At 43.3% G+C, this 21,703-nt stretch overlaps 1 protein-coding gene across 1 annotated transcript in view; it reads right to left on the bottom strand.

Annotated features, from left to right (window-relative positions):
- Positions 1-329: 329 nt before the first annotated feature.
- LOC132590489 (fibrillin-2-like) overlaps positions 330-21,703 on the bottom strand; it is a 314,238-nt gene continuing 292,864 nt past the window's right edge. The window contains exons 39-45 of the mRNA XM_060263396.1: positions 20,412-20,534; positions 17,435-17,551; positions 15,595-15,723; positions 9,726-9,845; positions 8,243-8,474; positions 2,581-2,746; positions 330-1,792 (exon numbers count right to left, since the gene is read on the bottom strand). Coding sequence (XP_060119379.1) covers positions 1,430-1,792; positions 2,581-2,746; positions 8,243-8,474; positions 9,726-9,845; positions 15,595-15,723; positions 17,435-17,551; positions 20,412-20,534 — 1,250 coding nt within the window. The 3' untranslated portion in view covers positions 330-1,429. The remainder of the gene's footprint in view (positions 1,793-2,580; positions 2,747-8,242; positions 8,475-9,725; positions 9,846-15,594; positions 15,724-17,434; positions 17,552-20,411; positions 20,535-21,703) is intronic.

The following is a 21,703-nucleotide window of genomic DNA, read 5'->3' as shown; positions in this document are numbered from 1 at the left end:
CACTGAGTGTAACTTGTTGCTACTCTTTGGTCAGCAAAGGTATATGACTGGAATGAAACCAGGTGTGGGGTGTGCTTTGGTCTGGTTCACATGTGAGGTTCTCTGATGTAACATGTTACAAGTACCAGCTGTCAATAAAAGCATCATGGCAACATACACTTATTAACACATAATGGCACAACATTTTTAAAAATACTAAAATAAACTAAATGCCAACTCATTGTACAAAAAGTCACTCTTACAAAATAAGCTATGGTAAAATGAGGCATATTGTGTGTAACTACAGTATTAATGAAACTTCTTAATTGTTTTCAAATATGCTTTTCCCCCTGTGCAGCATGAATAGTGTGCACATCTGGCAGCCCTGAAACTGCTCAGTCATATTCATTTCAGCATTAATCCAAGCCAGCACCAAACAGAATTAGAAATCAGGTATCCCCTCCTAAGAAGAGAAGGTTTGCATTCAGCTGCCTACAGTAATGCAAGTACGTAGAGCACCTTTAGTTTGTAATGAATGAGGTGTTATGTGATAAACTGAGGTTATCTGAAGGAAATACAGTACAGTTCGGCCTGCAAGGTTAATGTACCACAAGCAGTCCAGGTATTTTGCTACAGTGGTTGCGCATCATCTTCTATTCTTGCCTTTCCTTGTTATGGAACTTAGTCCCTATGACTGTGAGGTGAGTGATTAATACTGAGTCTTATTGGTACTGGTATTCTGTTCATACTCATTTATGATGTCCTGATTTAAATGCTGTTTAGAAAAAGACATTGTTGTCCCTCTAGAAGTGTACTACAGTGCTCATCTGGCTCTATTATAGCATTTTGAAAAATGGTTTTTATGTTATATGGACAAACTGGCACAATTATGACAGGAAACATTTTTTAGAATCAATTGGTTTTTCTTTTTTTTTAAAGAGCCTCTTACTCATAATAGTTCAAATTGATAAAATCTCAAAGAAAAACAAGTGTGTTTCCCTTTTTTTAACATAGATTGTTAATTTCTCCATATATTACTGCATTAAAAATAAATAAAATCTCTTTTTTAATTTAGGAACTATAGCAAAATACCTAACATGTTAGACTGCTAACATGAAAAAAGGGTAACTCACATTTTTGTGCCATTTAGTGCCATAAGCTGACCACCTGAATGTCCATTCTAGATTTTTTAAAAATATATTTTAAATTGAGGTTATATAGAAGATACAGTAACCATGATTGGCATTGTAGTCAAAGGTTTGGAATCAGATGGCCATTCTGCAGACAGAATGGAGATTATACAGAGGTCTTTATCCATTATAGTCTTTGGTCTTTACAAAAACCAAAACATTGATTTCTCTAAAGCTTTTGAAAAGCAAAATATCTTCAGGTGGATAAGTACATGAATAGAAGTGGGTCATTCATGAAGTGGAACTTAGTAGTGGAGGTTTTAGTAGAGTTCAACGTAAAGCCTCATTTTAAGAGCTTCTCCAAGCTCTCCTAGGAGGTAGTTGTCCTCATTTCTTTCTTCCAGTTTCTTTAGTTCATTCTTTTTGTAGAGAGGAATGCTAATGATTTCCAGTGTGTAAGGGCCAGGCACAGCCTGTTTTTTAGCAACCTCAAGATAACTGAGCCCATCCACCTGGTGTATTCGGAAGATACTATCATTACCAGAAGAGACAATGTAGCGAACATGGTTTGTGAGGAGCTGTATTGCAGGCATGAGATCTAGGATGTGTTCCTTACTGCCAAGTGTTGAGATGTTCAACTTCATCTTCAATGGATGATCAATGTCCAAACTTTCCAAATTGATCTGTTCAACCAGAAGTGCAAGTTTAGGGCAAAAGACTTAGACAAAACTGCCTTATCCCATAATTCTTCCCCTGAATCCCATATGCAAGTAGAGATAAGTTTTATTAACAAATAAAAATACAAGCCTTTGTACAAAGCCCAATAAATTAATTTAATCATATGACTAAAGGAAAAGTATAGGTTTTTGTAAGACCCAAGGAAAAGTTTCACATTTCCAACGTTCAAAATATCAACAAGGAATTTTTATGTCCAATAACAGCACTGGATATTATGGATAGAGAACGATGAAATAAACTGTGCTGGCAGAATAAAGTGATGAAGAACCAGATTAAGGATGCTTCAAAATCTAAAATCATAAATTTCATCTTGACTGAATGGTATGGCCATATGAAAGTCAGTATGACACAGACTTCCCCTGGAAACCTTTGTTCTTATTAGAAGTTCCTATTACACTGATTACTCATTTATTACTTCTCATACAGTCAGTCCAGAACTTTTGTTCTGCATTTTATTAAGCTCAGAAATACAGAACATGAAAACTTCTTTGAAACAGGAAAGGCAGAACTATCTACATAATTCTATATTCCTGCCATGGGAACTAACATGGATTGATGGCACCAGTGGACAGAACGGTAGTCATCTTGATGTTCAATAGTGGTTGTTTCTCTCCCTCTTCTGGCAAATTTTCCACCATAGGTAGGAGGAACAGATCAGCAATCCTATTTGGCTGGGACTTAATTCAGGAACATAAACTATAAACCAGCTGAACTTTTTACAATACTTGTTTACCTTATCAAGCTCAGTTTCACTGATGCTCCTTTTCCTTCTGTTGTCTTTCTTGGAGTAACCATTAATTTTACATTCATAACATGCTTCAGGAGACAAGGCATTCTCTTCATCGCCATCTAGTGGCAGATACTGGCCTTTATTAAATCCCAACCCTGAGACACAATGTCTGTTGAAAAAACAATTATGTTATACTCAGAAGACTAAGTGGAGCCTGAGGAGGACAGGGTTTGGGGAGGGGAGGGACTTTGATAAGGAGTCCAACTTCCGAAGTGACCATCTTCTCCCGGTGAACTGATCTATGTTGCCTGGAGAGAGGTTGTAATAGCAGGAGATACCTAATTACCACCTGGAGGCTGGCAACCCTAGCTAGGATTATGGTGTTAAGAGAACAATGGGAACAGCAAACTATCCAAGACTAGGTATACTATAAGCAATGCAGAAGGTGGGTTACATGGCACAGATACTGCAGTAAAAAGGTGACATCTGCAATAACCATTGCACTGTTCAGCACAGTGTTCAACACTGCAATACTGCTGATGAGGCATGTTCATGACTGATGAGGCATGTTTGTGATGGACTGAAAGCAGTCTGCATAAGTGAGAGTTGAGAAGCTCACTCTGTTTAGCTGAGCTGCTTCCATGATAACAAATGTATCAAGTAGAAGGAGGCAGCTGTGGGAGAAATCTCCTTTGTGTTCAGTTGACTTTGAAGTGGAGATTGGACTGAGAGCAGACTGAGTGGGAGCTCAGTTCAGTTCCTGAGACAGAGCTGGTTGTGATTTAGAGCTTTTGTCTCTGTGAGAGTTGATCTGTGAGATCCATTTTAACTTGCATTTTCTGCCTGCCAACTGATTATTACAAACAATCCTTTGATATTATTTTCTTCCTTCTAAGCCTTTCTGTACATAATAAATCTATTATTTGGTTTGAACTTTAAAATGCTATCAGTGCCTTTATTATTTCTGACAAGGTTAATTTTGGGTTCTCCTGAGGTACTAGGTAAAGGTGACAAAATTCAAAGTGGTCCCTTTTTTACCCACTGACCCTCACAACTGTCTACTAGCATCATTTGATATACTTCTGTATGTACACTTATGAGCTCCTGGGTTTGCAGCAGTTAATTTTGAAGATCTGGTCTCTTGTCTCAAATGCAAGCATGCACTGGGATATAGAGTAGACTGGAACAAGATTGAGAGTACTGTACTGTGAAAGACAGGAGGCTGTCCAATCCTGAAAAGAAAAACAGCCAACCAGCCATTTTACACCTGAGCCTATGGAAGTACCAGTTATTGTTCAGATGGAGGATAGCATGCTAGAGGGAATCTGCTTCAGCAAGAGAACAGAGGGATTAAAGGCCAGCTCTGCCTGGTAGCATGGCACAGTGATTTAACTACACCTCTGTGTGAAGACAGATTACCTGCTTGTGAGACCGTCTCTGGTGGTGAGCAGACCTGACACAATTTAGTCTGACTTTTGGGAAATGGAAGGCTGGTGTGGGTGGAGTCCTCTGTGTGTGGGTGTGAAAGTACCCCACTTGGTAGCTAGGCAGTGAAAGCTTGTTTGTAACTGTAAGCATTAAGGGAAATTCAAATTACAACTTGAAGCCATAACTAGCTTAAGTTTAAGTGACTTCTGGGACTGCCTGAAGACCTGTGCTGTCAAACAACATTTTAAAAACAACCTGTACATAAATCATATTTGTTATTTTTATACAACTCCTGCCTCAGTAATCTCTGTGTCCTTCTTCCTCATTGAAAGATATACCTCATAGCACTGAAATCAAAGCCTTTAACCTCCTACCCCCTCCACTACACCCTATAACTAAGGGGGAAGTTTTATTTTAAAGACCCCAGTCCCCCCACCCCACCCCACCCCCCCAAAAAGCCCCAAGGTGGTGTGGATCCACTTGGTTGATTTATAGAAACCTGTCACATCTATCCTTGCAATATTACACAGAGCTATTAACACAAGAGAAGTCATTTTGTATCAGGACAATGGCCCATCCAATCCAACACAGTGTCACACAGTGGCAAAATCCTGATGCCATCAGGAGGTCCACCAGTGAGGCCAGAACTCCAGAGGCCCTGTAGTGTATCGGCAGCCATACGCGCCATGCGCAGAGGCGACTGGGCTGTCCCTGGCGCCTCCAGTGTGGGGCGCGAAATCCCCCGCCAATCACCAGCTGTGGCGGGAAGTTTAACGGGTCAGGATTGGCCTGACCTGTCCAGTAGGCTGTACCGGGGATTGTACATAAGCGGGACCCGGCCCGCGTGTTCCCTCTCTTGCAACGTGCTCCGAATAAAGAATGTTGCCCTACTCGTGTCTCCAGATTGAGTACGTTACAGGCCCTCTCACTGTTGCCCTCCAAACACCAAGAATACAGAGCATCACTGCCCTATACTTTAACACTTGCGTCCTAACAGTTGTTACAAAAAAAATTATCAAACCTATTTTAGAAGTGGATGACCCATATGAATTTTCTCAATACAATAATAGCTTGAGCTACTTGATCCTTGTAAGGGAGTAGGATTTAGCCATGCTGTAAAACATGTTGTGATATGCTTAGCAATATAATAAACTAGGAATAAGGCCCATTGTGAAGAAAAATACAACAGGCTCTAGAAAGAGGCTCTGGGCAAGTGCTCCCCCCTTCCTGTCTTCCCACCCACCCAAGTGAAGGTATTCACCTCCCCACCTCAAGGGGAGCTGATCTTTGCCATCTAGAGAGCAGTTCTTAATTTTGAATGACCTCCAGCCCTCACCTTGAGATTGGCAACAGTGGTTCCTCAGTAGAAAATGGCTGGTTTGGAAGGTAGAATGTATGGTGTTGTACCTGTCTGAGGTCCCACACCTCCTCAAACTCCACCCTTTCCAGGCTCCACCCCTTGCATCTCCAGGAATTTCCTAACAGAGATGGCAACCTTATCTCCTTCTCTTTATCTCCCCCTCTGACTTCAGCTTTCCATCATCTCCCCCCTCTCTGCAACCACTACCTAGGAAAAGGACAATGTTTCTCCAAAGTGGTGAGACCAAAGCAGCTTACATTGTTTTCCTTGCCCTCTTTTGATCTGCACAACAACCCTTTGAGGTAGGTTAAGTCGAAAGTCTGTGAGTGGTCGAGGCCCCGTGCCTGTCTTCGGATTTAATCCTGGATCACTTCAGCCCACTCAGCCTGGAGGAAGTTGACGGAATTCTCTCCTCTGCACGCCCTACAACTTGCGATTTGGACCCATGCCCCTCCTGGCTAATTAAATCCTGCCTGAGGGAGCTTGAATGTCCTTTACGGGACATCATAAATAGATCCCTCTCGGAGGGGCGCTTTCCATCATCTCTAAAAGAGGCTTTGGTCCGTCCCCTCTTGAAAAAAAGTACAGCGGATCCGGCCGAATTGGCAAACTACCAACCGGTCTCTAATTTACCATTTTTAGGTAAAATTATAGAGAGGGCAGTGGCGTCGCAGTTGCAGAGCTTTCTGGATGACGCTTCCATCCTAGACCCTTGCCAGTCCGGCTTTCGCCCGGGTTACGGGACGGAGACAGCACTGGTCGCCCTGGTAGATGATCTCCAACGGCACCTGGATCGGGGCGGTGTGGCGGCGCTGATGTTGTTGGACCTGTCGGCTGCGTTCGACACGGTCGACCATCGGCTACTGACCCGCCGCCTCGCCGATGTAGGGGTGAGGGGGTCTGCCTTACAATGGCTTGCCTCCTTCCTGGAGGATCGGGGACAAAGGGTGGCAATTGGGGGCGAGCTGTCCCAGAGGCGCACACTGGATTGCGGAGTGCCTCAGGGGGCAGTTCTCTCACCAATGTTATTTAATATCTACATGCGCCCCCTTGCCCAGATTGCCAGGAGACATGGACTTGGGTGCCATCAATATGCAGATGACACCCAACTCTATCTGCTAATGGACGGCCGGCCTGACTGCGTCCCAGAGAATTTAGACCGGGCCCTGCAGGATTTGGCAACCTGGTTGAGGAAGAGCGGGCTGAAACTGAATCCAGCGAAGACAGAAGTCCTTTGTCTGGGTCGGGGCGCTCGGGGAGGGGAAATACTTCTCCCGGTCTTCGACGGGGCGCCGTTGAAAGCGGCGCACCGAGTTAAGAGCCTGGGAGTTTTACTGGAGCCTGCATTATCAATGGAGGCCCAGATTGCAGCCACTGCCAAGTCAGCCTTCTTCCATCTAAGGCGGGCAAAGCAGTTGGCTCCCTTCCTAGAGCGCCAAGATCTGGCAATGGTGCTTCATGCAACGGTCACCTCGAGACTGGATTACTGTAATGCCCTCTACATGGGGCTGCCTCTGTGCCGAACCCGGAAGCTGCAACTGGTGCAGAACGCAGCGGCTAGACTGTTGCTGGGACTCCCTAAATGGGAGCACATACAGCCTGGGCTGCGTGAACTGCACTGGCTGCCAGTTACATACCGGGTTCGTTACAAAGTGCTGGTCATTACCTTTAAAGCCCTATATGGTCGAGGACCTGTCTACCTTAGGGACCATCTCTCCTCATATGAACCCCAGAGAGCACTGAGGTCAGCCGGGAAAAACCTGCTGACTGTCCCCGGACCGAGAGAGGTGAAGCTGCAAAGCACCCGTAACCGGGCCTTCTCCTCTGTAGCCCCGAGCCTATGGAACCAACTTCCAGAGGAAATGCGGGCCCTGCGGGACCTAGAACAGTTCCGCAGGGCCTGCAAGACCTTCCTCTTCAGACTGGCTTTCCCTGATCGAAATGGAAATTGCGAAGGAAACCGCCATCAGAAAAAGTAAACATAGCACTAGCACTTTTAAAAATTAACTTAATTTTAAAGCTTAATCAGATTTTAAGTAAATGCTGATAATGTTTAATGTAGTTTTAATCACTTGTATAATTCAACTCTGAACCATGTTGTTAGCCGCCCTGAGCCTGCTCCGGCGGGGAGGGCGGGATACAAATAAAATTTGTTGTTGTTGTTGTTGTTGTTGTTGTCTGAAATCACCCTGCCAACTTCCATAGCAAGAGCCTGGGACTGGCAGACCCTGCTCTGAAGGCCTAACCCCTATGCCTTCCTCAAACTACACCACAAAACCTCCAGGAATTTCCCACCAACCTTGAACTGGAAGCCCTAGTCAGGACTGGCCCCAATGAGTTCTTCTTCAGAGGCCTTTAGTGATAACTTTCAGACCAACACTGTCTCTCATATAACATTGTTGGTCTTAAGCACAGGACTTCAATCTCTCTCTCTCTCTCTCTCTCTGTCTTGCTTTCCCTCCCTCCTTCCCAATCTCTCTCTCTGTATCTGGCCTGCTGCAACCAGATGCCATTTTCTCCCATCTCTGGCTGTTTCTCTTCCAGAGGAGGACAGGGGGGAGTCCTCAGCCAATCGAAGGAAGGTTTTCTCTGGCTCTTCCCTTCTCCTCCCTCCCTCAGCCAATTGAGGGAATGGGTTCTTTCTCTCCTTCAGTGGCTCAATCCTTGTCTGCCCTGGGGCTGGAGGGTGGGGGTTGCTCTCCAATGAGATTGAGTGACAGGCAGCTCAGCCAGTGGCTGGAGGGTGGGGGGTTGCTCTCCACTGAGATTGAGCAACAAGCAGCTCAGTCAATGGGAGATTAGGCGAATCCATGACCAGTCTGCCTGGAGAATTATAGGGGAGATGCTGTCCTATTGGGGAGACAATCATATACTTACCCTTGTCCAACTCTGTAATATCCAGGTGGGCACCCACAGAGATATCCACCTTCTGTATTGGAACAGCCATAATTGCATGGATTCTTAGCAGAGGAACATTCATTTACATCATGGCATGCACTTGAGAACTGGTCATAAGAAAATCCAGAGGGGCATGCACATTTATAGCTTCCAAGTGTGTTGTAGCATGAAGCCGAGCCACAAATATTAGGATTTGAGCATTCATTTTCATCTGTTAGACATATGAAAACATTTCTTTTATTGACACAAAAGAGTCTACCAGGAGAATACTGATCAAACCACAGCTTTCAGTATTCAGTGATCAAAATTTCCCAAATAAATAAATTCCTGAATTCCTAATTTTAAAGTGTTTGGAATACAGATTACTCTTGTTATCTGAAGAAATACAACATTTCTAATCAAGCATGTTTCAGTATAGTAATGGGTAAATATCCTGCCAGGGTGATGGTAAATTGTGGGACAAAGTGAAGGTACATGGGGGAAGTAAATGAAGCAGCCCCTCATTTGTTGTTTTCAGGATTGCAGAGGCTAATGGATGTGCCCTCCATACTAAAAGATACAGTGTCTCTCTCACTTCTTGCAAATGCTGGGTTCCAGAGTGCTCAAATCCACAAAAAACAATAAGACCAAGCAGGGCTTTTTGGGTAGCAGGAACTCCTTTGCGTGTTAGGTTACACCCCCCTCTTGTAGCCAATCCTCCAAGCTTACAGGACTCTTCTTACAGGGCCTACTGTAAGCTCTTGGAGGATTGGCTACAGCAGGGGGTGTAGCCTAATATGCAAAGGAGTTCCTGCTACAGAAAAAGCCCTGTGACCAAGGAACAAATTAGTAAGAGCTAGCTTTTTATATATACAGATTGATGAAAAGGTTTGTATATTTGGTCCAATAGATATGGGGGCAGTATCTGCAGTCCTCGAAAGAAAAAGACAGTGCATGCCACCTTCCCCTTTCAAAGCTCTGTCAGTGATCCCATAGTCAGGGTGATGCCTTTACCAGAACAGTATCCCCAAATATATCACTACAATTTCTTCAATGTGAACAAATGGCACCCATTCATTTATAGGAAAGAAGTGAGGTTAAGACAAAACCGAGGTAAAGACCTGCCACAGGTTCTGTCACAATAGAATGTGACAGAATATTGGAACTGGTTTTTATAAATGTAGATATGCCTTTTTTTCATTGGGAATACTAGTCAAAAATATAAAAGCAATTAAAAACAGTTAAAGTGTCTGACAAACAATATAATATAATTTAGCCATGTTATATGAATGGATAAAATTATCAAAATTTTGCAACTGATAATCCTATTAACATTAACCTGTACAATATACAATCATATAAATTCATAGTCTAACAACATTCACTGTTTCCAGATTCTAATTTGAAACTTGGTATGCTAATCTTACTTTTCAGTCATGCACAACTTGAATTCTGGAATATTGTGTTTGCAAAATAGTCTTACCAACACACTGATTCCATTGGTAATGCTGAACATATCCTTGTGGACAACCACATCTGTAGCCACCAAGAATGTTTTGGCAACCATGTTGACACCTATGGTTTCCTTCACACTCATTTACATCTGTAATGAAACATAGCATGGTAAAAGCAAAACAAGTAAAAGTTAAGCAATTAGATATTCAGAAAATTGTTTAAAGCTGAAATAATACGCATATTTACTTGTAAATAAACTACACAGAATTTATTTCTTAGTAAATATGCATAGGATTGAACTATACACAATCTTAACAACACTTTTTCACATAAACATGAAGGGTTCCCAGGTATAACTCAGGTAATTTCTGGGGACTTTGGGAGTGGAGCCAGGAGACTTCCCCATTCAAAAATAAATAAATTAATAAATACAGCACTGCAATTCCCCATGATACAGCCATTTCATCCTCTTTTTTGCCTTTTTTGTTCTCCAGTAGCTGCACTCTCACTAAATTAAAGTGAATATACACTCTTACACACAAAGCAGCCAAAACAGACAGTTTGTATGCCCACACTTTTGTGATCTTCCTGGGACAATGGTATTACTCACCAGAGTTACTGAATGTAACAATCTGCTGTATTCCAGCCAATTTAAGGAGAGAGAGGTGGAGCTTTTCTCTATCCCATAATCATGTTCTAGTTAACTCTTTACTATCCCTTTCACTATACGAACAGCTTCTGAAAGGAATGCAAAATGGAGGGACTGTGCTTCTTCCTCTCTTACACACATGGTTCTGCCTGCTTGCCCTGCCCCCATGAGTGTCAGTTTCACTGAGATTTAAAGGCGCACACCTTCCAAAATACAAACAGTTTGCTAGCTACAAAATTTGCCTGAGATCTAACAGCACATTGCGTCTGTTGGGGTGAGGCTTCAACACAGCAGGGAGGAGCTTGCAAAACTGAGGATATCCCACCCAGACTTTGGGACTAGAAAGCCTAGAAACATGCAAACTTCTCTGATCTCCCTGGGAAAATGCACAAACTCTGCTTTAAAAACTTCACTGAAACAGCTCTACAGCTTCTTGGGGATACCTGTTCCATTGTCTAGTTGACTACTAAAAGAAGTAAATATGCTATCTAAATGTCCTTTATTGCTGCTTAAATACACTGCTTCATATTCTTCCTTCAGTCACCTTGATAAATAGTTGACCTCCTTCATGAAATTAATATTTGAACACTTTTGTCTTTTTAAAAACCTAAATATATTTGGTTTCTGGCCTCTTTTATAATTTTCTCATGTGTCTGAAATTCATCACTATTATCTTTGTGTTTCTTCTCAGAATCTTTCCCTGTTTGAAACTTTATTAAAATAACTATAAATCTGAATAATGAACTTGCCTAACATCCAAGTTAAAACACAACATCCTCTAAAAATTGTAAAACATCGAAGAAAAGAGTGTAATAGCTATTATACAGGATAGTAACATACACATTATGCCTCAAAAACCTTATGGGCCAAATGATGAAGATTTCATCCTGAAGACAAGAAGACATGGGACTATCCTTCCTATCTTACATTAATGGAAACACACACAATGTGATACTCAGGATGTTGCATCAACTATCCATTTTAGTTCATCTTTCTCTTCTTCCATTTCAATGTGGAACCAGACCAGACACTTTTTGTGTGAGGTCAAGAAAGAGGGATTCTGGTGGTTAGCACCTCAATAACCAAGGAGCACAACTAAGCCTAATATCATCAGGAAACAGTTTGAATATGGCATGAGGAGCTAACTAGAATACAATCATCCACATTTTTGAACTAAAAATTCTGATGAACTATAGCTAGCTAACCTAACTATCCAAATTTTACAATGTTGTTGCAATGATGTCTCATAAATGAACATAGATTCAGGTGGGTAGCCATGTTGGTTTGAAGCAGCAAACTGAGTCCAGGGGCATCTTTAAGACCAGCAAAGTTTAATTTAAAATGTAAGGGAAGCCATCTTGGATCAAGCCCAATGGCCCATCCAGTCCAACACTGTGTCACACAGTGCCCCAAACCAGTAGGAGGGTCCACCAGTGGGTCCACAACTCAGAAGCCCTCCTGCTATTGCCTCTATGCTCCAAGAATACAGAGCATCACTACCCAAGACATAATGTTTCATTTATACTTTGTGGCTAATAGCCACTGATGGACATCTGTTCCATATGTTTATCTAACCTCCTCTTGAAGCTATCAATGCTTTTATCTGCCAGCACTTTCTGTGGCAGTGAATTCCACATGTTATTTGGGTGAATAAGTACTTCTTTTTATATGTTCTAAACCTACTACTAATTAATTTCATTGACTGCCTGCAAGTTCTTGTATTGTGAGATAGGGGGAAAAGTACTTCTTTCTCTGCCTTCTCTATTCTATGCATAATTTTGTAAACCTCCATCATGTTACCCCTCAATCATTGCTTCTCCAGGCTAAAGAGCCTAAACCTCTTTAACCTTTATTCATAGGGAAAGTGTTCCATTCTCTTAATCATTTTAGTTGCCCTTTTCTGCACTTTTTCCAATGCTATATCTTTTTTTGAAGTGCAGTGACCAGAACTGTACGCAATATTCTAAATGAGGTCATACCATAGATTTATACAGGAGCATTATAATGCTGGTTGTTTTCAATCCCCTTCCTAATAATTCCCAGCATCATCCACATTTTGGAACTAAAAATTCTGATGAACTATAGCTAGCTAAACTAAACTATCCAAATTTTACAATGTTGTTGCAATGATGTCTCATAAATGAACATAGATTCAGGTGGGTAGCCATGTTGGTTTGAAGCAGCAAACTGAGTCCAGGGGCACCTTTAAGACCAGCAAAGTTTAATTTAAAATGTAAGGGAAGCCATCTTGGATCAAGCCCAATGGCCCATCCAGTCCAACACTGTGTCACACAGGAGCATTATAATACTGGTTGTTTTCAATCCTCTTCCTAATAATTCCCAGCATAGCATTTACGTTTTTTATTGCAGTCGCACACTGAGTCAACATCTCTCTCCTGGTTGGTCTCTGCCACTTAAAACCCCATGAATACATATTAATAATTACGATTTTTACATCCAATGTGCATTACTTTGCACTTGCCTATGTTGAGCCTCATTTGCCACGTTGATGCCCTCTCGCCCAGACTTGACAAATCCTTCAGGAGTGCCTTACAATCCCCCCTGATTTTCATCAGCTTGAACAGTTTCGTGTCATCTGCAAATTTAGCCACTTCACTGCTTAATCTCAACTCCAAATAATTAATTAACAAGTTAAAAAGCACCAGACCTAATACTGAGCCCTGCAGTACCCTGCTGCTTACTGCCCTCCACTGTGGAAACTGCCCATTTCTATTCACTTCCTGTTTCCTGTTAATTAGCTAGTTTTTAATCCACAAGAGGACTTGTCTTCTTATCCCATGACTACTAAGTTTACTTAGGAGCCTTTGATGAGGAACTCGCCTGTTTGTTCTCTTGTTCCAGAGTAGGCCTGCTTATAGGAACCCTAAATAAATAGCTTGGGCCAAAACTCCAGCCCCACTGGAGATCACACTGACTGGGAGCTAACCAATAATGGAGGATGACTGAGTCAGCCTTTGCTTCTTGCTGAAAGGGAGCTGTTCAGATTACATCTTCTCAGGCTGCCTTTTACTTCAAATGCTAATTTAATTTAATATATTATTTTAGCCTTTCAAGGCTTGGATTAAAGGGGACTCTAGCTGAATAGCTTCAGCGGTTGCAGGACTCCTCTCCCCCAGAGAAAATAACTGGTTTGGAGGGTGGACTCTTCTATGGTATTATATTCAACTGAGGCCTGTACTGCTTAGCAACAACCTATGGCTAGCAGCTTCCACAGTGGCCCAATCCTCATTTGTCCTGCGGCAAGGAGGCTGAGGGGAGGAAAGAGGAAGGGAATGACAGGAAAGAGGCAGCTGCCATGACCTTAGAGGAAATGCTTTGCAAGGCCACATTAGAGTGGCAGCCCTTTCTGAGGCCGGTTGATGGAGAGGACACAGAGAAACTTTGGAGATGTACCTTTTAGAAGATGTTAACCCTCAAATTACTACATGTGTTGTGAAAATATTAACAGAAGCTTACAAAATTACCGTATTTTTTGCACCATAAGACACACTTCCCCCCAAAAAAAAGTGTGTGGGGGGGAAGTGTGTGCGTCTTATGGAGCGAATGTACCGGTACCTACCTTCTGGGGGGGGGCGGGGCGATCCGCTGCCTCCGATCCCGGCGCTTCCTCCGTGCCTGCCTGCCTGGCTCTAGCTCTGACGCTTACAGCAAGCGCCAGGATCGCTCCCTCTGCCCTCCGATCCTGGCGCTTGCTGTAAGCATCAGAGCTGAAGCCAGGCAGGCAGGCACGGAGGAAGCACCCACCCCCTCCGCAAACCCAGCGCTTTGTGAGCGCCGGCTGTGGAGAGGGCAGCGTGCTTCCTCCCTGCCTGTCTGCCTGGCTTCAGCTCTGACGCTCACAGCAAGCGCCAGGATCGCTCCCTCTGCCCTCCGATCCCGGCACTTGCTGTAAGCATCAGAGCTGAAGCCAGGCAGGCAGGCACGGAGGAAGCACCCGCCCCCTCCGCAAACCCAGCGCTTTGCGAGCGCCGGCTGTGGAGAGGGCAGCGTGCTTCTTCCCTGCCTGCCTGCCTGGCTTCAGCTCTGACGCTTACAGCAAGCGCCAGGATCGCTCCCTCTGCCCTCCGATCCCGGCACTTGCTGTAAGCGTCAGAGCTGAAGCCAGGCAGAAAGGCACGGAGGAAGCACGCTGCCCCCTCCACAGCTGACACTCGCAAAGCGCTGGGTTTGCGGAGGGGGCGAGTGCTTCTTCCCTGCCTGCCTGCCTGGCTTCAGCTCTGACGCTTACAGCAAGCGCCAGGATCGCTCCCTCTGCCCTCCGATCCCGGCACTTGCTGTAAGCGTCAGAGCTGAAGCCAGGCAGAAAGGCACGGAGGAAGCACGCTGCCCCCTCCACAGCTGACACTCGCAAAGCGCTGGGTTTGCGGAGGGGGCGAGTGCTCTGATGCTCGGAGATCGGAGGGCAGAGGGAGCGATCCTGGCGCTTGCTGTAAGCGTCAGAGCTGGAGCCAGGCAGGCAGGCATGGAGGAAGCGCCGGGATCATAGGCAGCGGATCGCCCCCCAGGAGGAAGGTGCGTCCTATCGTCCGGATTGCCTTATGGTGCGAAAAATACGGTAATCATTGAGCTTTTATTCATTCTTATTATTGGCTATTAAATTAACTGATTGTTTTATGCTCCTGTTTTTTCTCATTTATCATGCCTCTGTATCTATTTCTGGTTATAAATTACTACTATTTTTATGCTAATAAAGGTACGAAATTGAAATTGAAACTCTGGAGATGGGTCTGTCTCTGAGGTAAAATTGTTTTGGTGGTTTGTTCAGTGTTCCTGGGCCTGCAGTAGGCAGGACTAGGGAGTCAGCCAATGGAAACTGACACATGATAGGTCAATGGTTTGTTGAGTGCTCCATTTGGCCACCACCATTAGGGAATTATTATCTATGATGCCTGGAAGATATTATGATGTTCACTCTTGTAAAGCTATGATATTATTTAAGGAATAGAACTGGCAATGGGTTGGATCCAGTAAAAAAGGTCACAGAAAGTGTTGGCAAGGGGAGAAGAGGCAATTTTACTTGATTTCCTCTAGTCTCTGTAGCTCACAATCCTGTGGTGCATTTTGCTTGTAAGGCTCTCCTGATCACTAGAGAGGAGTGTGGAGACAAATGACAAGCTGTTTGGGGACACGGAAGATGGAGAAAGATCCACTTTGCCAAGACCTTTCCTAAACTCTTACAGTGGGCCTAACCTTTCTTCTGCTAATAATGGCCTCTGTTCATTTTTACCTTCACAGTTCAATCCAGATGAATCTAGAGAGAAACCTCTCTGACATTCACAGGTGAAACTTCCAGGAGTATTCTGGCAGATTCCTTTTGACCCGCAAAGCAAAGGCTGTGATCCACATTCATTGTTGTCTAGAAAAAGGTGTATCATTTTTGTACGAAGACAGGATATGGAAATTAACAAATACACAAAGGCATATTAAAATATTATATTTGAAAACTTATAACATCTAGAACTCTATGGAAAACTCATGTCTTTGGACATTTTAATTTCTTGATATGAATCTGAAATGTAGTGGAATAGGGGTTTTTGAGTACAATCAGGGCTTTTTTGTAGAAAAAGCCCAGCAGGAACTCATTTGCATATCAGGCCACACACCTGGATGCCAAGCCAGCTGGAACTGCATTCCTGCTCAAAAAAAGACCTGAGTACAATATATTGTGGGAAGCTGGGGGCCTGTCTCACCTGTGGGACCCATCTGCAGTCCTGTGTGGGCTGGGGGAGCCAATGGGGTTCTGGGAACCACTGCTGGCCACATCCAACAAAGAGGGATGGATTGTGAGGGCAGCCAGTGGGCTGGGTGGTCACGAGGGTGAGAAAATAAAGCTCAACCCCTCCCAGGATGGCCTATGATGGGGCCTGAACTGGGGCCATGGGGACAGGGGAGGGTTCAATGAGAGAAAATTGTGCTGCACTGCCTGGCTGACTCACCTGGCTGTGTGTGAGCATTTGCCCTTCCACCTCGTCCTGTTAATGTTTTACAGGAAGAATGAATGCAGGGGTTTCTCGGCTGTCATTGCTTGGAGGGAGGGTATCAGGATTGGGGGATGTGCAGGTTTGGTTCCTGTTCAGGTGGATTTTGTCTCAGTTATCTGGCACAACCTTGGCCAGTATCAGCTTGGAGCCAGATCCGTTTTAATCAAGCCAGCCTGTGTGCTTGTTTTCCCTGTGTGTGGGGATCCCCTTTAAGGGATCTTGAGGAGAGTGCTTTCAAGGGGTTTGCCCATAATGCAGGCTGCCAGTGGATTGCCCTCATGCTAAAGTGGCAGGGTAAACCACTTAGTGGTGATTGTCCTTGTGGACTCTGACATCCTGTCATACCATAGTTCTTCCCTCACCCAAGCAGCTGGGCTGGTGGTGGGACAGGGAACAATGACTGGTAGATGGATCAGTCGATGCCAGGATCCAGTTGTCCTGTGCTGCACCAAGGCTTCTTACAGCTGTGTCTAATAAAAGCTGTGGCTATTTTATTCCAAAGTTGAGAGTGATTGTGTTATTGGGGGGTGTCATAGGAGGAATCCTTTGCTGCCCTCTCTCCTACCCTAGGCACTGGGGCTGTAAACATTAGCTAGCTTGGATAGTGCTAGTTCAATATACCAATTGGGAAGGAGGAAAGGTGGCATGCTTTTTGAAAACATGCCACAGAATTTGCTCGACATGAAAACAATTTAAATTGGCTATGTAGGCTAGAGTCCCAAGAAGGCTAGAATTATCTGATATATCAATGTAAAATTACTCTTCTGTTTTGGATCAACTGAATTTTTAAATATGATTTTAATAATACTTTGCCCCTTTGTTGCCATATGGTTACATTTACAACATAATATAGAACACATAAATGCTCACTAAGAAAATGCTTACAGGAAAAGCTTTGATTTCTTCTAGCATTTTTCTTTGTCTCGATTATATACATTTCCTCCTGGAAGTCCTGAGCCAGTAGTACAATAATGACAATTGCATGAACATGTAGCAGAAAAGAGTTTTTAAAATGCAAAGTAGATATTGTTCAAATACCTTTTTCTTTTTAAATGAAAGAAAATTCATTGTTTCAGTTGGTCTTACCAATACAAGCTGTATGATGTTGTGTGAAACCTAGTGGGCATTTACATGTGAAACCCCCAAGGGTATTTGCACAAAGGAATTGGCAGTTATGTTGTTTAGTTTGACATTCATCAAGATCTAAAAGTGAAAAGAAGCAATATTTGTTTCTGTAATATGATCAAGACAAGTTACTTTTATTTCAGCAGAGCAGCCTAAACATCCTCTCCTACATAACAATCCAATATTTTTTGCTTAAACTGCACAACTAGAAGAATTTAAGCACAGCCCTTTGAGAAATACATCAGAATTGGCTGGCTCTGTCCAGCTTTTCAAGTGTTACCCATAGTTCCTAAGAAACACTGCTTGCTCGTTTCCTGCCTGCAGTTGAGCTCTTTCAAGCCCTCACACAGCTTGTCTGCATGAAAGTCTACTGCTGGTGGCCAACGGAAGAACTGACACAACACAATAACATGTGTTCTAGCAAAGCACTAACAAAGAGTAATTGAAATGTATCCTGGGGGAACTGTGCTGAATCATTAGAAAGTATCAAATATAATGAGAGTGAAAATCGCTACATTGCACAATCTTGGCACCCAGCAGAGAGAAACTTGAATAGATAAAGAATGTCAAATATGCTCCCACATAATGTTAAGATCTAATTCTGCCTTATTATGATGAAACAAAATTCCCATTATGGAATTTCTAGTTTCTGCAGACCTTTTGATTAAGAAACAGAATTTTCAGAAGCTAATGGCTAGGATCCTATGGTCAGGGCCAGCCATAGGCTATCTGGCGCTCTAGACAAGGCTAACTTCTGGTGCCCTTCCCCCCTGCCCCCTACTGATAACCAATTTTTGAAAACAGATGAATTGTCACCATGACTTCCAGGTGCTCTTATGATGAAAGAGGCAGCTTCCAATAGAACTCTGTGTAACCAGCCCCCCTTCCATTAAAAATACCTAAGTGGGCAAAAGATGGGAAAAGCCAAAGGGATTCCATTGCTAAGGCTTAAAAACACCTGTATAACTGTACTTAAAGTGAAATTATGATTTGAAAATTGCTGTACAATTATGAAGCATTTTCATGATTTCATCACCTGGCATCTGAAAAAGTAAGTGAACTATTCCACTTGCTAAATTCTTAATTTAAAACCATTTTTTTTCATTGCACTGGAATTAATCCCATTATCAAGGTAAAATACCTTGATGAAAGGCACCCTGAGCCCTGCTCAGATTCTCACTCTGCCATGAAGTTTACTGGCTGACCTTAGATCAGTCACTGTCTCATACTAAAGTAATTTACAGTGTTGTTTTGAGGATAAACTGGAGGAGAGAAGAGCCATGTAATTCACCTTGAGCACCTTGGAGGAAGGGTGCAATACAAATGTACTAAATGTAAATCTATTTAAGCAAACATTTACTAATTTGCTGCCTTGGCTCAGATTTACTTTCCCAAATAAAGTCTCTATGATGCTTAGATCTTGAACAGAGAACACTATCAATTTCCCAATGATCACAAGATACAGTAAATGCTGCTCACTTCTGATTAATCCAAGTCAGCCTGAATCATTTGAATCAAAACACCTTCCCTGTGGGTTGCCAGGTCTAACTCAGAAAATATCTGGGGACTTTGGGGGTGGAGCCCATTCCCTAAAATAAAAAAAAAATTCCCATTCCCTAAAATAAATAAAAATACAGCAGGGAAGTTCCCCTGAATACAATCTCTCTCTCTCTCTCTCTCTCACACACACACACACACAGCAACCAAAATAAAGATTTTGCAAGCCTACACATTTGTGATCTCACTGAGGCAATTTACTCACAGGGATTGGTGAATGTAACCATCTGTTATTTCCACCAACTTCTCAAGACTAACAGGAAAATGGAGAGCAGCCTAGGGGGGTGGAGTTTTACTCCAAACAAATGCTATTTTCCCTTTCTCACACATGCTTCACAGAGCCACGCCACTCTGCCTGCTCGCCCAGCCCATACAGCTATACTCAGTGAGATTTAAAGGCACAAACACACCTTCCAAAACAACAAGCAGTTCCCAAATGTCTTCTAAGCCTTTCAAGGTAGAAAGGCACATGGTGGCTGTTGTGGTGAGGGTTCTCCCTACCCCAAAGACAGAGACAAGCAGAGTCAAAGTGAAAGCGAGTTTTTTCAACCCCATGGGCTTTTGCAAGCCAACAGATTTGTCCGATTTCCCTGGGCTATTGCAAGGCAACAGACACTATCATCTTCTTAGGCTTTTGCAAGGCAAGAGAGAGTCTTTCCTTCTCCCCAACCCAAAGACAGACAAGCAGAGTCAAGGTGCAAGCGGGTTTTTTTCAACTCCCTGGGCTTTTGCAAGGTAAGGCAACAGACACTCTGATCTCCTTGGGAGTGTTCTCTGCCTCCCCACATGCCCTCTGCTTCCCCACTGCCAATTTGGTGTGCCCCATAGGCCCATGTCCTAGACAAACACCTAATTTGCCTAGTGGCAGGGCTGGCCCTGCCTATGGTGCCTTTCCATCAGCACAGAAGCGCCTCCAGTGCAATGGTTTTTCTGGCTGCAGAAGAGGAAGGGTGATTTTTCCAAATTCTCTCTCTGCTGCATACCCCCAATTTGCCCTCCATGTTGTTCCTGTGAATCTGCTGCACCAAAAGAGCATGACTTCGGAGGACAAAGAAGGATATAGGGAGGTGGAGAAAGTGTCTTTCTTTGCTATGCTTAGGATCTAAGTTGGTGTCCAATTTAGGATGATGTGAAGTCATGAATGGACTATGTTCTGTTCTCTTGGCTTTTTTGCATAATATTTTTGTTCTGAACTATGCAAATTTGACAGATGTCAAGTAGCTCGTCTTACAATGGAAGTGTCACCACTGCCATATAGTGTATAAATAGGACTGTTTTCTCTGTTTTCCCATGTTAACGTAATGTGGAAGTGGTATACTAAGTTGAATACTATGAGAAATGAATGAGTAGAAACAATCCTACAACTCACACAGTTCCTTACCTCTACAGGTCTTTCCGTCCTCCTGGAGGATGTAGCCACGAGGGCATGAACACTGATAGCTTCCATCACTGTTTTTGCAGACAAAGTTGCATGGTTTGGGAGATTGGGAGCATTCATCAAGATCTAATTAGGATAATGACCAATTAGTATTTAAGTGTACTAAAAGGAAAAACCTGTAAACAACCCTATCTGAAGAGATTAATAACTGTAAGAAATCTAATTTTTTCACAGGGAAATTATTGAGGGGGTGAATTCAAATGTGGTGCAGTCGGGGAACCTCTTCTAGTTTTCTCTAGAAAAAACAATCTATAGTATTTTCAGGTTAAGATATGCTAATTATTTTCCTTCATTTGCACTTTATTTACTTTGTTTATATTCTCCCTTGTCCCCCAAGTAGGACCCAAAGCAGTTTCTTCCTTCCTCCACCTATCCTCACAAAAACTATGTGAGGTAGGTAAAGGTGAGTGTGTCACTTGTTGTGGCCTATATGCTAGTCTTGAATTTATGGTATTGCATAGGCCCATTAATCTCTGTGCTACCCAGCCCCCACCCACAAGTCAATTTGTTTAGCTTGGGTACCAAACCCAAGATTTCTTTTAACCCATTCAAATAGTTCAGAGAACACAGGAGAAGTGGTGATGGTTTATCTGCAACAGGAGCAGAGGGGATAGCCTTGGGACAGCTGGGGGAAGGCAGAAAGTGTGGTTTAGGATTTACAGCCTCCCAGGCCTTGTGCAATTCCCAGCACTGGGGTGCAGGTTGGAGAAGTTGATCTCAGGGATATCTTCTTTCCCAACCAAAGACTGAGAAGGGGAAATCTGGACTGTGTCAATAATAACTGAAATTTCAACTTTTTCTTAGGTGCAGTGTGTGTGTGTCTGTTAAAGTGATAGTAGCAGCACTCTTTCACTTCATTCAAACTACAAGAATAATCTGTTGTTTCCCAGTCAAGAGGATGAAACTGGCGCTCTTTGTCCAGACTGATGAGGGAGGCAGCTTAACAGTGGGGACTGAGCCCAAGGACCATTCCTCACTACCCTTTCTCCATGTCCAATTCTCAGCTTCCAGTCAGAGTGAAGGATGAGGAAGAGGAGAGAGAAAAAAAATTAAAAATCAGCCCCTACAGAAAGAAATGCCATGTTCTCTGTAGCTTCCATAATCCCCAACAAAACAGCCCTACATTATTTACAGATCTAAAGGCAAAGTCAGTTCAAGAAGAAGGGATCTGCTCTCTGTATTGAGGTCAAAAGTGGTCCCCATCATCCATTTAGAAAGAAATACTCTAAAGACTG

The sequence above is a fragment of the Heteronotia binoei genome, unplaced genomic scaffold (assembly GCF_032191835.1).
Source record: "Heteronotia binoei isolate CCM8104 ecotype False Entrance Well unplaced genomic scaffold, APGP_CSIRO_Hbin_v1 ptg000047l___fragment_1, whole genome shotgun sequence".
NCBI lineage: Eukaryota > Metazoa > Chordata > Lepidosauria > Squamata > Gekkonidae > Heteronotia > Heteronotia binoei.
Note: the sequence above shows the minus strand (reverse complement) of the source record. Positions and strands in the feature narration are given on the sequence as shown.